Genomic DNA, 22,252 nt, shown 5'->3' on the forward strand with positions numbered 1-22,252 from the left:
AATTGTATTTGCCAAAAATATACCATACCAAATTACCAAAGGGCTTTATTTAAAAATTTAGCCAGTAAGTGCTGTATTCTGAGTGACCATACATTATGCATAATATAACTGGTTCTAAGATTATAACCGGAGGCTCAATGTGTTGGGTAATTTCATTGTTTTGAATTTATCAGTAAAATTGTTTATGTTGTGCATCGACTATTCACATTACCGTGCATTGTATGTTCTCGAGCTAGTCGCATCAGCCATAATTAATCCACTGCTGGCTGAAACTGTTTCGCAAGCTGTCACCACCTCTCACGGTTCCACGATGGACTGAACCACCCAACACTTGCTGATCTAATTGCTCCAACTCCGTGGTGGATGTCATCTTGGGCACATTCCATCCGTTGGTTGCCACTCAGTAGTTATTCTAGCCCACTGGCCATTATCACCAGCTGTAGAGTTTCAAATAAATATCTTCTTGGTTCTTTCGGTAAAGTCACGTAGAAGGGAAGTAATAAAATAATAAAAACAACACATAATAAAATAATTCTCACGACGTTTCGGCCACAACGCAAGCAGCCGTCCTCTTCACCTGAAGATGAATCCCTGCAGTCACGAAAGCTTTAAATCGAAATTTCAAATAAATAATTGGCAGTTTTTGTTCACAACTGAAGACTACATTGTGTGTATGTCCATTAGATAATCGATTATCCGGCGGCTTTGGGGAAGGGGGTGCAGGATTTTCAAAAACGCAGGATAATCACGACTAAAGTATTATTTAAAATAGCTTACTATTGCAAATTTTTGGATAACATTACATTTTCCAGTGTTGTGTGTATGTTTTTTTTATTGTTTTAATTTAGTTTACTACATGAAATTGGCGTAAACATAAAAAAATAGACAAAATGAAGTACACTCCTGTAAAAAGTTACCGTATTTACTTTACCCTACTTACCGCTCCAATCTTGAAGAATGCATGGGGTGATGTACGTACTACTACTACGCTCTTGTTTCAACTCAACCATGTGTTTGACAATCGCTGGACTGATGCAGTCTTGAGAGCGGTGCTCCGGCTAACGACGAATTACACAAAGCACTTTTCGCCGGATCGCACCGTGTATACTTTCTGTTTTTATTACTGTTGTTGAGTCATGAAAAATGTATATACGTAGAGTATTTTCACTAAGTTGTTGTATCTGGTGGATAATGTACTGTATGCGATATTTGACACTGAAATCAAGCTTAGATACTTTTTTTGTCATGCACATGGTGCCGATGGCCGGACTGGGTTACAGCCTTTGGAGCGGTTTCGTTGGATCGGCCCGGGACTGCAGCCGGATAATGTTGGAGGCAGCCGGATAATCTATGATCAACTATATAGTTTTGTATAAGTCATACGTGGCAGATAGTATGTTTACACTTAATGTTATAAAAAATATGTCATTTTAATAATAGCACATTCGTGCTATGTCCGGTGTGTTTCATTTTTAACCAAGCTTATCAACTTTGCTTGGAGGTGAAAAGATGGAAGCACAATAGGTTTTTGTTGAATTCATCTGTGGTGAGATGAGAGGTTTTTTTTAAAAAAAAGTTCAGCTTTAAAAGATGGATTTTCTTTGGGTACTCCAGTTTACTTCCACATGAAGCCAGATGCTAATTTAGGAATTGGCCAAACATCCCGAATGGATGAAGAAGGGCTTCCCTAAAAATAATCTTGAGACTCAAGTGCGGCTTTTTTTTGATAAATCAAGGGCGCTATTTATTATAAGTACAGTACATACCGTTGTCCAAAAATAGTTAACGCAATACGGAAGATGAAGATACAATTTTATCATAACGTTGTCGTCTAATAACTGTGATAAACGCCAAGCACATGTGTATTTATGTAGATAACATCTTAAATACATTGGATTTGCACATTTTCATTTCAATGATATTCTAATGTTAAATGTATTACTGCAGTAAAATGTTTAATTTGTATAAATAAAATACGGCAGTTAAAATCGCCAAACGTGTCCTGCCAGCAGTAACGAACTACCCCCACCCGACCCGTTCAGTTAAATCGTCGAATCACAGTCCAAAACATATCTTATGTTTAGGTATCGATCAATTGTGGTCAATTGACTGCGGGTGGATGGCCAGCAGTCTGTTAGTCCATCCATTAGTGCTAATCGAGCGTGTGGCTTCCCGGGGGCGCTGTATCCAAGGTTGGGGGGGGGACGGGGACGTGTGTGGTGGGTTGAGTGGGGGTAGTGGAGGGGACAGCTGCCTACATGGGTATACTACAGCCTTACTGTGTCACAACAATGTAGCGCGACCTTATTTAAAGGGGGGGGGGGAGGGGATGTATACAGAAACTCTGGAGGGCACGACATAGGGCCAATGTTAAACAAACTCAAACAAATGTTAAACGCTAAACAGAATGAGTGACAACGTGATCTGCTGTTGTCTATCGTGAATTCTTCACGAGATCTCCCCCCAAATGTATATTTGGCTGATACACTTATTGCCCAATTGTACAATTTTTTTTACCAACATTCCAACAATACAGCCGCCCTCCCTCTCCCTCGCTACAATATTGGTATCAAAATCTCCCTCCAACTCCACGACTCTACGAGGATGGCAGGTTATGTAAAAAAAAACTCCCTTGGCAAAGCTAAATAGAGGGAAGTCTGTAGCAGGATCTGGAAGTGAAACCTCTGATCTGGCAGTCTGTGCAGTTCGTTGCTTGTACAGCATCTGGGCATCCACAAGAGGGCGCAATGCGCGTGACGATTATCAGTTTATCCAATTGTCGGGGATGTCTCTATGTTTGTTCCGCTGGCCACACTCATGAAATAAAGTGATTGCATTTACACAATGCTGAAATGACATGTCAAGCCAATGTGCCCTTTTAGCTGCAATAATAACGACAGTGGGCCACTCTCAACCGTGTCCGAACAACACGTGGAAGGTGTGGAAATTTCTTCCATAAATGGAAGGTCAAGGGAACAGGACCCTGCGGGGTGGGCTGGTAGGAATAATACTTAGTACCGGTACAGGGATATCGACTGGGTATAGAGGAGTTAAAGAAAAAATTACTGTATTCTAGTGTTTAAAGTTTCGCCGTGAGGCGCCGGAAGCGACGGCCATCTTGTTTATTTCACAGATCGCAGGGGGAGCGGGCGGCCATCTTGTCGGACAGGGTCATGCCAAGTGTTTGCAGTAGGGGGCGATGTTGATACACGGACGGACGGACGGACGATATCATCTATTGGTGGTCTGGTGCACTTCGTTCCTACCAGTATTAATCAAACTTTGAATGCAGCGAGGTGCAAACCAGCTGGCGCAGACCACCAATGACTGCCCAATCAGTACAACACGCGTACTCTGGTGGAACTATTCCACTCAGCTACCCTGGATGCCGCGGGATGGCTCACAGCAAACGCCACACGAAGACTGCAATGATGTGCGATATATAAAATGATATTCGGTGCATGCTTTTATGTAAAACACGCATTATATTTCTAGATTTGAAGCTTTCGTGACTGCAAGGATTCATATTCTTAGGTTTTTTCGGTAAAGTCACGTAGGTAAAAAATTAATAAAAGTAAAATAAAATAAAAATCACGACGTTTCGGAGGCAACACAAGCTTCCGTCTTCAGGTGGAACCGTCACAGCCCGACAGCTGTATCAAGTAAATGAGATTTACTTGTCGTGGCTGTGACGGTTCCACCTGAAGACGGAAGCTTGTGTTGCCTCCGAAACGTCGTGATTTTTATTTTACTTTTATTAATTTTAATGTTTTACCTACGTGACTTTACCGAAAAAACCGAAGAATACGCATTATATTTCATTATATGCATAATCAGCCATGTTCAATCCACTTCTGGATCAAGGCCTCCTAAGCCGACGTCACCTCTCACGATCTTGCAGTGGAACAAACATCCAGCCAGCACCTGTCACACGAGCTGTCATTGCTCCGTCTCCTCGGTGCATGACCTCTAGGAGATGCGGCGGCGATGTTCACTCGATTATTATTTTGCAGTTCATGGTTTTATTTGTCTTGCTGTAAAATAAGTGACATTCTGGTCAACATTTTTGTAAATAAAACGTACGTAGCGTATATTATATTGAAAATTGGTCGCGGTAGTATATACTGCTTTATGTGAAATAAACACGATTTATGATATAAATATAATTTATGGAATATTTTATGCGTGAAATAAATACAATTTACGGTATACGTATATAATAAAGGAGTTATCACACAACACCGTATAGTAGTATATCACGGTAAGTCTGGCATATTATTTAGTTTTTTACAAACTACTACCCAAATAAGACTATTTTTTTTTACCTAGAACTGGTTTTATATTCGTGTACTATACGGTGTACGCTTATCACAACGGCGACAACATTATTGAATTCTGTACGGGGTGGTCCGGACGTATTGTGACCCCCATTTAATTCTCTAAGAGTTAATGTTTAAAAAGAGGTTTATTTTCTACAAAAAATAATATACAAGGGAACAAAATCTTTTTGGGGTTAATTAATTGGGGGTCACAAGACATCTGGACCAGCCTGTCTTTAACTTAATTTTAACTGGAGCTGTCCGGGGCTGAGCTCTGTAAATAACATTTACGTGCCCCCCCCCCCCCATAGCGGTGGGGGGGGGGGGGGCAGGTGGTTGGGAGCCCCACTGGAAAACTTCCCATTAGAAATGTAATCCCTGTTCAGTACAGCACTGTGCATATACGATAACCCACAACTGACATGAAACCACGGTTTACTTCTTGCAAGCGCCAGAGAATCCGCACGTTCTTATTGTGAATGAGGTGAGGACGGGGCAGGCAGCCCCTTGGTGTGAATGGCAGTGGGTGATGGGGGAGGGGTTGGGATGTGCGGAGGTGGGAGGGAGGGAATGAGATGTTGGGGAGGTTGGAGGTGGGATGTTTGTGATGGAGTGGGGGGGGGCTGGTGTGCGTGCACGGACTTTATTTCGTTATCGTCACCACAGCGCGGTCACCTTGAGACCACGAACGCGTGGGGGTGCTCTCCCGAGGGCTGACACCTTCCCTCCGCAAACAGCCCGGCTCACGATAATAATGCCACCACCACCATCACCACCACCGCACAAAACACGTGACGGCACGCGGCACCTATTTCACCTCGAGTGCTGGGACTGAGCGACTCGCTCTTTACATTCACTGGACATGAAGCATTTAGCAGTTCTACTCGCAATGAATGTCGGCAGTCGCTTCACCGACCAATACATAGGTGCACGTGTACATCAGGGGCCGTCCATAAATGACGTCACGCGATTTTGGACGATTTTGGACCCCACCCCCCCGGTCGTCACACGGCGTCACAAAAAGTCAGACCCCCCCCTCAAATATGACGTCACAAAGCTCTGCCCCTCCCCCCTCAAAAAATAAAACATGCTTCAAATCGCTTTAAACTATTGTCATTGTGGTGGGTATCTAATCTGGCGCTGCACTCTGATGTTGTAGGAGAAAACATTTATTCAAAAGTCTATTTAATTAAGTAGAACGTGTTGTCTATATTTATTTAAAGTTGCGCATTTTTATGTGACGTCACATTTCTCACCCCCCCCCCTCGTCACACATTGTCACAAATGTCTGACCCCCCCCCCTAGGTGCGTGACGTCATTTATGGACGGCCCCTCAATACGCACAGCACTCGTTGTACAAACACCCAGGACTTTATTTCAGCCAAAGCTGTCCCGGAGCTAAGGTCCTGGAAAGGTTTCATTTCCTCCCACCACCACCTCGTGGTTGGGGCCCTGCACATCACCGCACCTCCGATTAGCATGGTTGGCTACTTACGGTGTGAAAGAAGTAGCACATATATACGTCGGCATAGAGTGCACGTGCATGCACACCTGGACACCGTATCGCCGGTTCTTACTGGCGGGCCACATAATCTGTGAGACCACCACCCTACACAACCACCCCCACCATAACCTACATTGTGTGTGTGCTGGGGGGGGGGGCAGCTGAATCTTTTGTGTATATCTCAGTGGCCACACAGGCTGCTGCTGTTACCCCCCCCCCCTCCTCGCCACCAAAGATACCCAAGACCACCAACCCAGACAAATCCTAAACACCGCCACCACCACCAGCAGCAGCAGCCACACTCGAGGATTAACAAGCACCAGCCCAGGGACCCTCCCCATCACTCAACCAAACCCCACCGCGCAATCCACCAAACAAGCAGAGAAGCCATCGCAGCACTCGAGCGCGCACACCATCTCACCCCCCCCCCCCACATGCGGGTTCAATGTGGGTTTGTGTTGTTGGTTGTTGAGACGAGAGAGGGCGGAGTGACAGCCAATGGAGCTACCGGTGGGTTTGGCCAAGCACGTGGGGAAGAGGGAGGTTGCAGGGAGACGGGGGGGGAGGTGAGGAAGATAGAGAATAGGGGGTTGGTGCAGGTTAGGGGGTGCATTGAGATCGAGAGGTGCAGGGAGGGAGAGAGAAAAGTTCAGGGAGAGAGACGCGGGGGGGGGGGGTGAATTAACAGAGTGAGATGGAGGTGGAGAGAGACACAGAGAGAGGAAAGTGCGTTTAGATATAGATAAGTGCGGAGATAGATAAAAGAGTCGTGGGTGGAAGGAGAGAGGGGACGGAGGTGACATTACAGAGTTCAGCGAGAGAGAGAGGAAAGCGGTGGGGTGGGGGGTGTGTGCAGAGAGAAGGAGGTGGTGCACGGAAGAGGAGGTACAGAGAGAGAGGGAGAGAGAGAGGGAGGTGCAAGAGGATGGGAGGGAGTTGTGTGGAAGAGGGTGGCAGCGAGCGCGGAACAGAGCGGGCCAGAGTGCGCAGGGCGGAGCGAGGAAGCCTGCGGGGGCAGCAGCAGCAGTAGCCGCCGATGAATGAGCGCAGACGTCAAACAGCGGAGGCAGCAGCAGCAGTGGCAGCAGCAGTGGCAGCAGCAGTAGCCTCGACAAACACAAACACACACACAAACAAGACAGAAGGACGCAAAACCAGCGACAACAAAGCAGACACCCGTGGGAGTTGGGCTACGGACACTCGCGTTCGCTGATTGTTGGGGGGGTGCAGGAGGAGGAGGAGGTTGGTTTGGAGCTGGATTTGTGCGACTCTCCGTAGTAGCTTGAGGACCACCACCACCACCACCCACCCCACACACGGGTAGCGCAAGCGCGACTTAGCACCCGCAAGCCCCATGTATGTATCTCATCTGTGCGCAAAGTTGGCAGCAGCAGCAGCATCACCATCAGCACCACCAGCACCACCAGAGCAGCAGCAGCGGCAGTAGCGGAGCCGCGCCGCCACGGTGGAGACGGAGCGACGACGACGACGAATACGAAGCGGAGGAGGAGGAGGACGACGTGGATGAGGAGGACGAGGAGGTGGGGGGCGGGCGAGTGGGAACGAACCATCTACGGGAGACGGAGCGGAGGCAGCAGCAGCAGCATCAGCGAGCGAGGAGGAGGCAGGGCCCCCCCCGTAGCGCACGCAGCCCAGCCGGGCACGCCCGGCCGGTTAGGATGGTAACGGTGCTGACAAAGAAGTTACGAGCGTACACCATTGACGAAGTCCAGCCGCTACAGCTCAAGGTAGAGCGAGAAGGGGGGCACTTGGCACCCACCACCCACCACCACCACTAACGCCATCACCACACTACCCCCAGCACCCTGATGCTCTCTTGCTCGCTGTCATCACAGGTGATGTTGTGTAGAGTTGACCTGGTTCATGGGAGGGGGCTGGCTGGGTGTGTTGACTTGGGTGTGTTGACTTGGGTGTCTTGACTTGCTGACTGACTGTAGCCGGCTCGTTAGGCGAACTGGATATCGTGACTGAAGCAGACTGACTAGCAGGCTGGGTGACTGCATGGCTGTGCGTAGAACGAGTTATTTGACTAGTTGGCCGATTGACTAGTTGTGTTAACCGACTACCTAACCAGCGATATGATTCGTAGTCTCGATGACTGAGCGGGTGTCTAATTGACGAGTGGATGGCTGGCTAGTTCACCGGACTAGCTGCTCGTCTGACTACCTGGATGCCTGGTGAGCTGGCGGGGAAGTGAAGTGGCTGTCTTGACGAACTAGCTGGCTGGATAACAGGCTGGCTGGCTGGCTCGTGTGATCTTGCAGTTCATCACTCATCATACTGGAGTAAACAATTGTAAATAACCCATGTCTTATCGAAATGGTGATGACAATCTTTGTTGGTTATCACCAGACAAGCCATTAACTGCTGGCAAGCAGAGGTATCCGCGCATCGTAGCGTCGCGACACAACTTTATTGAGTAGACGGGAGAACAATAGCCATGCGTGTCCTTCACTGCTTATCGACTGCTGATGGCACGAGGCTGTATCTTTTGTCTGCAGCCAGCAGGAGCAGCAGCAGCAGCAACTTTCAAATCACTTTGTTGTCTTTACAATGCCAACAATAGACTGCTGCTACCACCACCGTCATCATCATCATCACCAGCCAAGATCAATCCACTGCTCAGCTGTCGCCTCCCTCCCCAAACCCGTCACTATACTCTCACAAAACTGCGATGGAGAAGTATTAATACTCCACATAGCACCCACACAGTATGCTGATTTCATCGCTCCATCTCCTCGCTGACTTTCCATCTCGGACGCGTCCCATATCTTGGCTGCCACTCCATCACTATTCTTGGCCGTCGATTGGTGCTATATTGAGTAATATTTGCTGACACGAGGCATCGCATGCGCCTATTGCATTCCAGCAAGCACTATAAACGTATAGACAGTTCTTTGAAAGGTGTAACGGGACAGGGGAGCAGTGGCACCGTGGTTATCGCACGGTGCTAAGAACCCAAGGGCACCTGAATTCGATTCAGCCACGGGTTCTGGGCACCCACCCTCAACCAACCAGCATTTACACGCGTGGGGAAGTATGGTCAAACAAACCCACATTACGTACTCGGTGTCAGGAATAACTCCATTTTGCAGTGGATTGGCGAAGGGCTGTATATTATATATTATTATTATCATCATTGTATTAAGCTACATAACGTTTACAGAGTGGTCATTGGAGATAAATGTCCGTTTTACTTAGTGGTATGACGCATGTCAGAGTCTCTAGTTGCGGCCAGGAGCGGAAATATCTTTCACATTATTGCATCAACATTCTTATTTTCAAGCACTTGAGCAAAGCCTCAATTTAGTTATTGTACTGACAGCAGGCAGTTTTGACCTTGCATATAATCCTTCACTGGGATTCACCAACGCGCAGGTTATGTGCTTGCCAGTACATTTCCACCTCTATTTAAGCACCCACGGGGAACAAGGCATTCACTGGCGGGGTTTTTAGGCTGGCATTATCGATGCATCTTTTGACGTTTTCAAAGGGCTCTGTTATTGTTTGGGAAAAGCATCACAAGGCAACGCATGAAGCGGAGGATGTGCGATAAAACCGAACAACAGCGTTGTACCGCGATAAACAGCCCATCAGAATGCAGATTTATTGCATGACGGTATACGACGAAATCTAAGTAGGGCATTAAAGGTGGCGTGGGGGAGATGGAGATGTAAATAGCCTTAGCACGTGGCTCGCTGACGACGCCTGCTCGTTTGTGCAGTGAGTGACCCAGAGTGAGATGTTACTCATGCGTACACGGACTGGTGAGGATATGGTTGTGCGCCATTCAAGGGGGAATGCCTGCTGTTTGAACGAACGAGATGCGCGCGTGTGTGTCTTTGTGTGTTTAGTCATGTCTTTGTTTGGATTCTGTTGGTGTTTTCGTGGTCTGTGCGCCCTCTGAGGGTGCACTGAGATCATCCCGTGAAATGCACACAACCGTTCACTCACGACGACCTGGGGTTTCAATTACAAACTGACACTTCTGATATGCCGAAAACATTCCTGAATGGAATTAGCCAAACATCCCAACATGCAGGAACCACCTTAAGTGTTGAGAGTCAGTAAAGCTTTCCTTGGTAAATAATATGAAGGTGAACTTGGTGATTTTTTTGGGGGCATAATTATGATCTAGTCTATCCATTTAACACCTGTCTGATATAGTATTTTGAAGAAGAATAATAATAATTACCACATGTAATGTATTACCATATATAACAGTTTTGACATAAACAAACAGAAACTTTGAAAAGAATAACCGCATGCCACCCAATTATTCTTGAGAGCTGTTTTCATTGTCATTATCAATTGGTTGTTTGTGCTTCTGGCCGGGCTTGTGCAAGTGTTTATTTCGGAATGTGGGGCTCGTGTTCATTGCGGTTTGGAAGTCGCGTTTATGCTACTGGATGCCTCCTCTTGCGCAATAGCAGCTGAATAGCGTGGCTGAGTGATCGTAGCCCGTGTCATGAGGCCCCCCCAACTCCACACAGGCTCGGGACATTCTGGGTCCGTTTGGGACACTAAGAGAGTAATGCGAGCAATGTAATGGTGGCAATTTAACATCACTGATTAAATTAACATGTACAGTGGACATAAATTATTATTCCCCAAGCAAAGCAAAACGTGGCGCAAACACAATGTAAAACTCATTTGCTTTTGTCGTTATGTGGGAGCTTTATTGCTTTGTGCAAGTAACAACGCTCGCTTAATGCTGGATAGGGTTTAATTCGCAAAGCAGTTGAGGCTTTAGGAGTATTTTGCAGGGGCCCGTGGGTGATGTTTGCCACAAGTGGCAGAGTTCAGGACAAAGTGGGCCACTGGGAAGGCCTGCGCTTGCCTATTAGATTTCTTTCACGTTTATTTTAAATTGTCTGTTTATGCCACTCAGTGCTGTCTGGGCGCAGTGGCCAACTTTGTCGTCAACCAAATAATAGACTAATGAGATATTATTAGGTGCATTTTTATAAAGGCGCATGTGAAAGCACTAATGGATTTGGTAATGCGGTTGGCAAATTGGGGAGTGCTTGGTGGGCAATGCGCAATACTCTCCCAACAGCACTTGCTTGTGTACATATAAATGTCCAGCTCTTTATCAATCCGCTGCTGCTATGTGAGGTTCTCCCCATGCCGTGCAGGTCATGGTTGATGCCTAGATATAACATGCCTAGGTCAGAAGAACCACGGGTAATCTGGCGATGCCTGAAATACCTACTTACATGTTGTTGGCTGCTGCAAAGCCTCAGGAAGTGAGGTCATCTCGGCTAGGCTCAGAACCAGACCTGCGGCTGTGGTGAAGAGCACAGGATGCCTCGCCCATCTGCTCTCGTGTCATCTTCTCGAGGAGCCGTGCACAGCCAATGATTTAAGCACCAATACTGACCGTGCATGGACCTGTGCTCACAAATGGTTATCCATAATCTAAGGGGTTCATCTTCTTGGTTCTTTCGGTAAAGTCACGTAGAAGGGAAGTAATAAAACCGAAAGAACCAAGAAGATGAATCCCTGCAGTCACGAAAGCTTTAAATCGAAATCTAAGGGGTGTCACCATGGCGAGATGTTAACTACCTCACCTGGTGTGCAGGAGATCATGGGTTCGATCCTGACCCTGATGCCTGTAGTTTTGGAGCTTGCATGTTCTTCTCGTGGTCGCTGGGACTATTTTCCAGGTCTTCTGGGGGTTCTCTCCGCATTTAGAATAAACATACGTTTAGATTATTTGGCTGTTATACATTTCCACATCATAAGCCACTTCTTTGAGCTATCATTTGTGGCCAGTTCGCTTCTGAAAAAGAGCTATATAGCTAAGTGGACCTTACCTGGTAAAATAATAAATAGTTTGTAATCGGTAGTTGATAGACATTTAATACATGAACACCAAGGAGCAAGTTGCCACCTAAGCATCATGTACATAACCCACATCATGTACTGTGTAGCCCACTGTTTGAAACAATTTATCTGCTGGTGCCAATAAAATGGAAGTGCCTGGGTCATAAAATAGTTTAAGCTATCACCTGAACCCTCGGGAGTCTCCTTTAAATCCTTCTTGGATCAACTGAAGTGTCCACCAGCAGGCACAGAGTTAAATGGGCATCCGTTGATGAGGGCATGAACGTTTAAAATTACAGTAGTTATTTCCATCATATCCATCATTGTCACTGTCATCATTGATGCTGTAATCACAAATTATTAATATAGTAATCACTCGTGGTATAGGTGTGGTATTATTTCCAATTATTCTTTCATTATTAATGTGTGTGAATAATCTGACACTCTAAATGCAAATATGGCACAGTTAATCATGTTTACAATTAAACATATCAATTTTGTTTTGATGTCTGTATTTAGTTGAATTGTTTACCCTGTAAATATCTTTTGTTTATCTTTAATGCTTGTACAATGACAGTCATTGCTGAAATAAAGTGTTTGTTAATTATTCGAATGTTGGCTTTGTTTTAAAATAAATACTTGTATAAAATGCACTTGAGCATAACAACAAATCAGCATGCACATGACTAAATGCAATGCTAATAAAGTCTTGTATTGTCAATAATACTGAGATGACTCCTGCACTGTAATTGTTCTACATTCGCGCAACTGAATACACTGCATGGCATGACACTGCAGTGTGCAAAGTATAGGAAACAATTATTGCAATATAGTACTGTGTATTTATGTACTTTATGTTTTCACTGTAACATATATTGTACAACGATGTCGTTGATGTAGTTGTTAAATTAAATATCTCCTACTGTAGACTTGCCCCAGTTTCACCGATCTGAATACAAATTATTTGCTAAGACCGAGAGGTTAAAGTGTGGTGCAGCACGTGGAACCTGCGTTTAGCTCTGGCGCTGAGGAGGGGGCCACGCAGGCCTTGTTAAGCAGGAAGTCGTTCAGCATTTTACTGCCCTGTGTCGTGCATCGTAGCCCAGGAGTTGAGTACAGACAATCACCTCTGCTTGCCTGACAAGTTCACCACCAGGACTTACACTTTAAGGTGCAGCCCTTCTGTTACCTGCACACGCCACTGCTGACGAAAGGATCTCCACTGGAGAGAGCTTCACAAAACCCCCATAGAGAATATCTGGCATCCTCTTCTTCCATGCTGGTCCGATGTCTTGCAGGTGGGAGTAGCCCATACTTTACTCCAAGTTCAGTATTCGTGTTTAATTATTCTCTGTGGTGCGTTATACAATACGGAGGATATTGTGCGTATAAAATATTGATTGCCCGTCAATTTTCCAGGCGATATTTAACATTTCTCATGATTGAGAAAGTGTACGGCTTTATGGAAAGATGGTGACGTGTGATGAGCAATGTCATTTTTAAAATGACAACTATGAAAACCCTTGCACCGTTAATTTCACGCTGGCTGCAAGCTCTGGGCACGGGAGCGATTTTTTTCAGCAGGGCGATTTGTTGCTCTCAAATTCCTACCCCTCCCTGCACCTGGCCTGCCACAGACGCCTCTCCTGAAGCTCAGCTCTATGAGGTCAATAGATCTCATACTCGGCAGAAATACAGATGCTGGCTTAAAATCAATGCAGTGCCCCAGTAAGTTGGACTGAGTGATTGTAACAATATTAATGGTATGGCTAAGCTAATTTAGCGTGCAAGATACGTGCATTTTGAAACAGTAACGTAATCGCGTGAAGGTGTACAGGCACCCGGGCACGGTGAGCAATGTAATATTGGTGATCAGCGGGTCTAAATTTGGAACTCTGACTTCACCCACTGTGCACTGTAGTTTGTTATTGTCTGGGGAGTGGGTTGGTTAGCACGAGCTTACGTAAAAGCCACCCATTAAGCATTTTAGAGGCTGTTATGGACATGCCCAAATCTTTTTTTTCGTTATCAAAGGCAGCAGCAGCAGCCATCGAGCGTTTATGGAGGCTGGTAGAGCTGACCCCTCCCGAGAAGAAGGCTCAGCCGTCCATTGTAAAATTTTATCGTGAAATTAAAAGATGTTGGTGAGAACTGGAGCTGAATGCACATAAACACAAGCAGATTGCGTCGTTACTCATTCTGCTTAGCGTTTAAACATAAGTGTAAGTTTAAGCGATGTTAAACATTTGTTTAACATTGACTGCGGTGCCTTCCTGCCTCTCCCAGGGTTCTTTTTATGCCCCCCTTTTAACAAGGTCACGCCACGGGCCTGAAAACAAATTATTCTGCTCTGAAATTTTAGATCGCATTTCAAGTTTTTTGAAAAATATAAATGTATATATATTAATATGAACTTCAAACCTAATGACGTAAAAAAATATATTTAAAAAAAGCATCACCTTTTTCCAAGAAAGGCCTTAGAATAGATTGACCTTACGTAAATGTCAGCGGTTACGTCATTAACAACAATGAGAAGAGGGCCATAAATTAGCACGTTAAATGCTACCTTGGAGACTGCGGTTGTGGACTTTATTGCTACGGCTTACTTATATAATGATTTAATTAGTCATTTACAGTAAAATGTAAATTGGTTGATGCCCTTTCAGTGTATTGCTCTGTAAGCAGAATATTTGAGCTCGAGAAATTTACGATTTTATTTTCAGTTTTTAGGAGTCACTGAACCCAGTCGTGTATAGCTCAACGCTGCAGACGTGACCTTGAGCACAAAGGCACACGTGACGTTAACTGGAAAAACGAACAACAATTATATCGTAGCAAACCGCACCCTTGAAAGTGGGTCACAGTGGCATTTGAGCTGTTTTTTTTTGTCTCAGGGCATCAATGGTATTTCCATTGGGCATGTTTTTTTTGTTGCACCACTGACTGCAACATACATCTTTTTTTGCGTTTTTGGACATCTGCAGCATTTGATAAACCTCACCCATCCCATGCAGCACATTTGGTGAGATAAAAAAAACTATTAACATTTCTTTAAGAAAAAAATAATTAGGGTGTGGAGGTGGGGACAATAATAGAGGTTTTTGTGGATATTGGTCGCAATAGCCTACGTGTTAAAGGTGGGGACAAGTGTAGGTAGGGCAAGATGCGATCTAAAGAGAGAAAGGTTTGGAAGGGTAGTGTATTTTCCATGTGAATTACCCCTTTCAATTTGTTAGACACCTCGGGCTGGAGCTAATGCTAATAGTATAAAATCAATGATCACCGCTACTTTTCCTTCAATGGCCTACAAATGAAGTGGGTTCGTATGTGAGCTTTATGTTTAACCAACCCGTATTGACCAGCGTGGTGAAGTATGGTCAAACAACCCTTTCAACCAACATGGCATGGGAAGGCCTTCATTCAGCAATCCACTGATAAGGCGCTTTATAAACCTTCGGATTGGAGAAGGCTGGTTGTTTTCACTTGAGACCCTGTGTTTTGCTTGCCAAACCAACAAAGCTTTGGCAAAAATAATGTGGACAGCCTCTTTCTCAGCCATCTGATGCGATTGCTTCTGCTTACCGTGCTCTGTGTCGTCGGTAGGTGACTCATTCATCGAGTGAGGAGGAAGAGGACGACTCTGAGGACGAGAACCAGGAACTTGCTCAGATTGACCGAGGTGAGTGACGTGTTACCAGGCTCCCTCTGCCACACACTTACTTAGACATTTTTTTTTTTAAATCTGCAACGTTTCTCTGTTAACCTGGCAGTTCTACACAATTAGAGCCGGTGTACGATGAGTCGATTAGTCAACAAAATGACAATCGACTACTTTTTTGTGATCAATTACTCGTGTCCCTTTGAAAAAAGATGGTCACCCCTCACTCTGCCTCTTGAAGGTGAAGGCAGGAAGCCTCATTAACAATCCATGCCCATCGTGATGTGGCTGATGATGCTGATGACATCACTGTACCCATCTCTTCCCCTCCCGTCCAGCAGAACTTTTTTGTGTGTTGTCCGATTAGTTGAGTATACTAACCGATAATTATCTCTAGATCCATTGATTACTCAAATAATCAGAGAACACTGCTCTGCTCACAATTCTTCTGAGAAAAGTTTCCGCGTGTTAAAATTCTAGAGGTGTTCGTGTGGTGCAACCAGTATGTCCATAAACTGGCATTTGTTGGAATGTGGCTGAGAGGTGAATAATGATTCTTGAATCAACCCTATCGTTGAAGATATTTACCAGCGGAATGTAATTTTGTAGGTGTCTTGTCTGTTTTTGGCAAGCTCAACAGTGGGGAGTGGTGGTGCAATGGTTAGCGCACTGCGCTACAAACCCGGCAACCCGAGTTTGATTCCCGCTCACGGCCAACACGGGTGTCGATTATCTGAATCAGTCCTGGGCTTCCACTAGGTCGACTCAGCCTCAAATGAGTACCTGGCACGATGGGTAAAAATCGCCACTGGGGAGACAAAGGCGGCCGGGCATGGTGCTGGCCACCCACCCGCTCGTGTACCGTGCCGGCTGTCATAGGTGCTCACTAAGAGCACTTGCTCCAACAGTCTGTTAAGGCTATACGGGGGATCTTTGTCTTTAGTGGTGAGCTCTGCATGACTTGCTCGACAGTTTAGAGTAAGAAATGTGCATTCTATTTATCTCTGGGTGTGCATAGAGATAGCCTTGACCAAATCTCCTGGAATGCACCCGATTTTGTAAGAGCTCAAAAGCTAAGCAGTGTTTAGCCTGGATAGTGCATGGACGGGTGACCACTTTGTATTTAAAGTGCAGAAAATCCATTATTGTGCTGTATGGTTCTCCCAACATCTGTGCTCTGTGCCACCAACCGAGAGCTGCACTGACCAGCGTGATGAAGTTAGCTCAAACAACCCTCAGGAACTGCACAGCTTAGGGAAGCCTTCATCCAACAGTGGGTTCACACAAGGGGGCTGCACATGTGCATCTGTAAACACACACGTGCAAAAATGAGGGGTGGACACATTTCCCTGAGAATGGTACACTAAAATGCTATGCTAGCCCTATTACCATCCTTCTGTCAGTGTTTATAAATGGGGGGTAGGGCACTCTCATGGCAGCAGATGGAGCAAATCTTTCTTCCAAAAATGAATAAATTCTTGAACTCTACCCGCCTGCTCTTGGGTGGGTCTCTTTCAAGGCAGTGGCATTGTCTTCCTATCCCTTCCATTGCTTTGCAGGCTTCACTGCTTACAATGCACTTCCAATAGAACTTTCGTGCACGAGAATCTAAAAACCTGGAAGCCACAACAATTCTTGCACTTTGTACACAAGTTGAAATTTTAATGCAGCACATTTTCGTTGTTGCTAAGAAGTATGTGTTTATGGCTCAACTGGCATACAAAGGGTGGCTTAGTTTTGTTGTTTATAGCACTGTCTTAAATCTAGACTGTTCATTGCCTTGGGCCAATTATTTTTGTTTCGATCGTGAACAACTACATTCATAAGGCACAGGGTCAATGATCTCCTTGTTTAAAGGCATTGCCACTTTTGTACTTCACAGCCATCTCACAGCGTATGAGGCTGTGTTTGTAATTAAAGCAACAGAAGCTGTGGAAACAGAGTAAAATCTGTGTTAACACGTGTTAAGTGCGTGCGTGAATGGAATTCAGTGTGCATTTCTGTTTGTGTAATAAACACAATTGTGTGACTTTTTCATTGGGTGGAAGCAATAGGTTAAAAAAACGAATAACACAAGTGTCTCATTCCACCATTAATGGTTTCTCCCCTCTGCAGTAAAGTGACATTTTAAAAGGCGTTATTAAAATGGATGTTGAGTGTTATGTGTAGCATCGCACGAGGTCTCTGTGTGCTTGTCATGCGGGGGTCTCAGCACAAGGAAGGCATGTCGCGGCAAAAGTCGGATTGTGGCCACGCTTGGAGAGAGATAGCGAGATAAAGGACACTGCCAATTTGGGGTGAACAAGCACATCGACAATCCGTACTGCGGAGGGATTTCTCAATTGTGCTGTACAGTTCTCCGTTTTTTTTTTGTTTGTACCGCGTGTAGATGTCCGACGTTATGCTACACGTGCTGTGAGTTGACTAAGGAAGCTCATATCAGAGAGCTAAGGCCATCAAAAGTATCTTTGAAAATTGCAAAGTGCCAAATATAACATTGTACCAAACCAGCAGAGGACACCCAATCAGGCATATAGTTAAGTACAGTACATCGATAGCGTTTTTATATTTCAATAACCCTGCCCCCCCCCCCCCCCCACAATTCTCCACAAGTTTCAATATCATCACAAAAAAGAATAAAGTCTGCACATTAGACTGAGGTCATAGCCAACTTGATCATGTTCGCTCGACGTCGCAGTGTTTCTGCTTTGTCGTGTGTTTTTCCAGACATGTTCTGACGTATGTGGTTCGTGAGTGAGTTTGTATGTTTTTCCTTCACGTGATAATTTTAAATATTTAGGTTCTGAAATTTCACGCAACTGTCAGTCACTTAAAATTCTCAACTTAAAACAGCTCGCAGCAAAGGGCTGTATCGTATTATTGTGTGCCATGACAATTAATTGACTTTGGAATTGATTTTCATTCTAGGAGTCTATTTGTTCATAGTTAACCAAACAATTATTAGATAACAAAAACGTTAAGTTTATCACTGTCTATGACAATGCAATGCCAACAAAAACTAGAAGCTCTTAAAAGAGGGATGCCGCCATACAATACTGTTGCCGACTGACCCGGGTGGCACTAAGACAGAGCTCGACTCAGAATCAAAAGTTTGGCAACTCAGCCCATCATCATCCTCCAGTGGTGACGATGGGTACTCTGCCCAAATAATAGGATGCCAACAATGGTTGTCCTTTGGATTAGCTGGTCCCATTCATAAGAATGCGGACATTTCTACGCTTGACGCCACCCAAATGCTGGTTTGAGCACGGAAATACTTTGGACAATGGAGATGGAAAGATAGGGTAACAACAGAAAACTTTGTACGGTACTTAACATTTTAATTTACTTGTAAGCTAAAGGCTTTTATTGTATGAAATTATTCTGCATTGACATGTACTGTAGTACTTAAAAACACATGCTGTTCTCTGCAAGCTACATTTTATACAGTATGCGCTAACTCAAAATGCTTTACACGTAGCATTTCTCTCAGGACATTTTTGCTGGTGAATATTTGGAAACATTTAAACTCTCGTAAACTGTAAAATTCCTTTTTATTTATTATTGTACACCGAATAAAAGTATTGCAAGGTAGAGACGAACTATGCAGTATGCAAATTGCTGTCATTGCACGCCGCACCAATGTGTGGTCTGCCTGCCACTGTGCCACTTGTGCACTTGAGGCAAAGGGCACCTGACAATGCAGGTCCCTGTTTCTTGCAACGTTCCGTTGTCTGACGTGGAAAGGGCGTGCAGTTTGTGGGATGTCTGGATCTGGACATGAGGGACCAGGCCGACCTATGTATGGCCCGGTCAGTGCCTGCTGCTGTCTCCATTGGCTGGACAAATGCCTTTTGAGTTCATGATGAGCCAATGCTGCTTTGAAGAATGTGCCACTCGAGCCTAGATTTTGTAGTTTTGGCATCTTACGTGCGAAACCTTGTATTGTATCTCTAAATGCGCCGGTAATTTAAGAAAGGAGAGTTTATATATATGATAAAAAAAATGCGCGTTGCCACCATTGTGCTTACAAGCTAACCTCAAGGAGTTGCCATTTTTAGCCTACACAATTGTCACGATCAATACGAACAATGGTTTATTGTTTTCTCTTACCGCTCCGTGGCCGTCTAAATCGCCGCTGCTCCCGTTGCTGCTGCTGGTGCATCCGTCGAGAGCGTTGTCCTCTTCTTGTGTGTCCATGACAGCCTGCGAGAGAGCGAGCCGAGGGCGAACGCACGTGGCGTGGTGCTTTTGCTTCTTCCTCGCATCAAAGCTTCCCAAATCCATCCACCCACCCAACCCTTTCTGGCTCGCCACTGGCTCACGCCGTCGGCATTTCGGTTCGCCTAGGCTCGTCGTGACAGATCGCCCCGTCTCTCACTCGACCCGAATGTATGCAATTCTTCGAAGTTACTGCAGCGCTTTGCTCTTTTTTGTTGTTGTTGACGTCGTCGTTGCTACTGCTTCGACCCGGTGGAACCTCTACTGCAATACAAAAAAGTGTGCGCAACGCCGAAGCCGAGAAACAACAACAGTTTTTTTTAACGTCACGAAATATTCACGTCTATCAAACATGACCACAGAGTTTTTTTTATTTTGATACGAAATCTCTTATGTTCTCATGCTTTCAAAGTTGCCGTCCTTTTGAAGTAATAAACTCCTTGCCTTGATTCTGCTCATTGAACCTGGCGGAGAGTTTCAAGTCCAATCCAACACATTCAAGTGGGCATTGTTCTTATATATATCAGAATTGTAATAACAAAAAACAAATCTCGCAACGTAACGCATGCTACAAGCATGCAAGGAGAAGTGATCTCTGAAACGTAGACTCGTAAGCTAAAAGCAGAGTAATGCACCCAAGATTTAACTGCTCCACTGTGCAAGAGCACGTGGCATCAGGTGCAAGGAGCCCTCCTTTCCGTCCTGTGACAGAGTTAATCTACCCTCGCACAAGCCAACATTCCCTGCAGTTAATGATCCTTCCTCGTTCCATAGGCTTGCAGGCCCCACATCTCTCAAGCCACAGACTATTAATCATTCGTCAACAATCGTTAAGCTGTTGGTCGATGCTTTGACACGTGTGTACGTTTGCTCGTTATGTTGGAACTCAATGCTTATCACTGTTTATATCAAGTGCTTTTTTTTAAAACCTACAAATGCATTTATATTTTTGTCCATGCGGGTGTAAGTTGATGCAGTTTGAAGTGCTAAGTCAGGGGAGTTATATAATTTGCGTCGACAGTTTTAAAATGTAGGACCATCACGTGAAAGTCGCGCGCTCCCATTTAAAAGCTGCCCTGCTCTTGAACGGATCTCAGAAGCAGTTATCTGCTGTCCACTTCTCCACGCTCTCTTGCTCTCCACCACCACGAAGGGTTGCGCTACTCTGCTATACTTCTGAAATTTCTCCGTCTCATTACGTGACATCGATAGCAAGAGTGGGATAACATTGGGGGAAAATGTGTATTTATTTTCTGAGCTCCTAAACGCTGGACCAGCTGTTTTCAAAATAGAACGCTTGCCTCTGTGTCCTTGTTGATACACATTGCGCTGTCCTTCAAAGGAAACGCCAACTCTCCTTCTCTCCTGTGTCACCTGCTCGCGAGCGGGAGAGATTCCACTGCTGCAGAAAGTCGATTTTTCCTGATTTCACACCTCTACGCTCCACAGTTCTGAGTAACATTCCCCAGAATATGAAATGGGTCTCCCTATGAACACACTTCATAAATAAGAATATAAATGGTATTTTATAAACTATAGATACTTCTTAAGTCGTTTACTTTGTCTATTCAAAGTACCAGTATATGACTCTTGTGCAAACTATTTCCATTGTCTAACCTTGTTAAAAAAATGTATTTGCCCTTGTTTCACACATTCTCAAGATTATATTTACCTTTTGTCATCGGTTAAGCCTAACGCATTACTTTTAAAAAGCTTTCGGGACTTTTATCATACATCTCAAATATCAAGGACTGCAGCTACGTATATTGTGTGTGGGGGGGGGCTGGATGGAATGCTGGAAAGTTTGTACATTGCATCAGTCGCTCAGCAGGTTTAAAGATCTTGTTTGTGCGTGCGCTTTATGCACATGGTATGCACTCTGAATGGTGTGCGTGGTATGTTTATTTTGTTGTTGTTGAGGAAATATACAGAGTGACTCGTTAGGTTATTGACGTCACTTAATAAATACGGAGATTAACTGAAATATGATACATTTTGAGGAATGGCTATGTGCATGTGATACCAGTATTTTATTTACACAGGACTGCTTCTTGCCACAGCACTTCTCTCATAGCCACTCCCTGAGTTTGTTTTATTAGGCTTGTTAACCCAGGAGAGCCTCACTGAGTCTCATAACTCTTTTTCAGGAGGTTCCTGCCAAGCTTTTGCAGTGCGTACGGTGATTGAGTAATTCGCAGGTATTTGTTCAAATTTGGACCAATGACCGTTGGTGCACAATGGGACCTACTGTTGTCAAACATTTCAGGGAATCTGCAACGTGCACTGGTGGACGGCGCGTAGCATCGTGACGTTTAATACCCACAATGCAACACAACGCAGTATTAATGTGGGGCAGCCACTGGATTCGAACAGCGAATCTGTGTAGCAAACGCCAAACACAACCGCTTAGGCTGCCCAACGTAGCTTGTTCACTAGATAACTCATCCACGCATCGAAAACACAAATTCCCTCTGGCTTTCGTTGTGACTCACTATTAGGGCCTATATGCATTTGATGTTAATGTAGAGTTTGTTTAATTCTACGTCTAATTGTCACATCGTTATGCAAAGTCTAACAGACATACAGCACTCGTTTCGCATGCAGTGTACGAGAAAACTATTTTCAATAAATGAGCTAATTATGCAATCTTAAAGGTGTTTTATTAACATGACATGCTAAGACGATATGCCACATATATTC

The 22,252-nt window shown here is 44.9% G+C and overlaps 1 protein-coding gene across 1 annotated transcript in view; it reads left to right on the plus strand.

The window, feature by feature from the left end:
• Window positions 1–6,298: 6,298 nt before the first annotated feature.
• The window catches only part of LOC144719920 (uncharacterized), a 106,953-nt gene continuing 90,999 nt past the window's right edge, over window positions 6,299–22,252 (plus strand). Inside the window, exons 1-2 of the mRNA XM_078596251.1 lie at window positions 6,299–7,571; window positions 15,277–15,352. Coding sequence (XP_078452377.1) covers window positions 7,182–7,571; window positions 15,277–15,352 — 466 coding nt within the window. The 5' untranslated portion in view covers window positions 6,299–7,181. The remainder of the gene's footprint in view (window positions 7,572–15,276; window positions 15,353–22,252) is intronic.

Source organism: Lampetra planeri, chromosome 7 (genome assembly GCF_965212315.1).
Source record: "Lampetra planeri chromosome 7, kcLamPlan1.2.h2, whole genome shotgun sequence".
Classification (NCBI taxonomy): domain Eukaryota; kingdom Metazoa; phylum Chordata; class Hyperoartia; order Petromyzontiformes; family Petromyzontidae; genus Lampetra; species Lampetra planeri.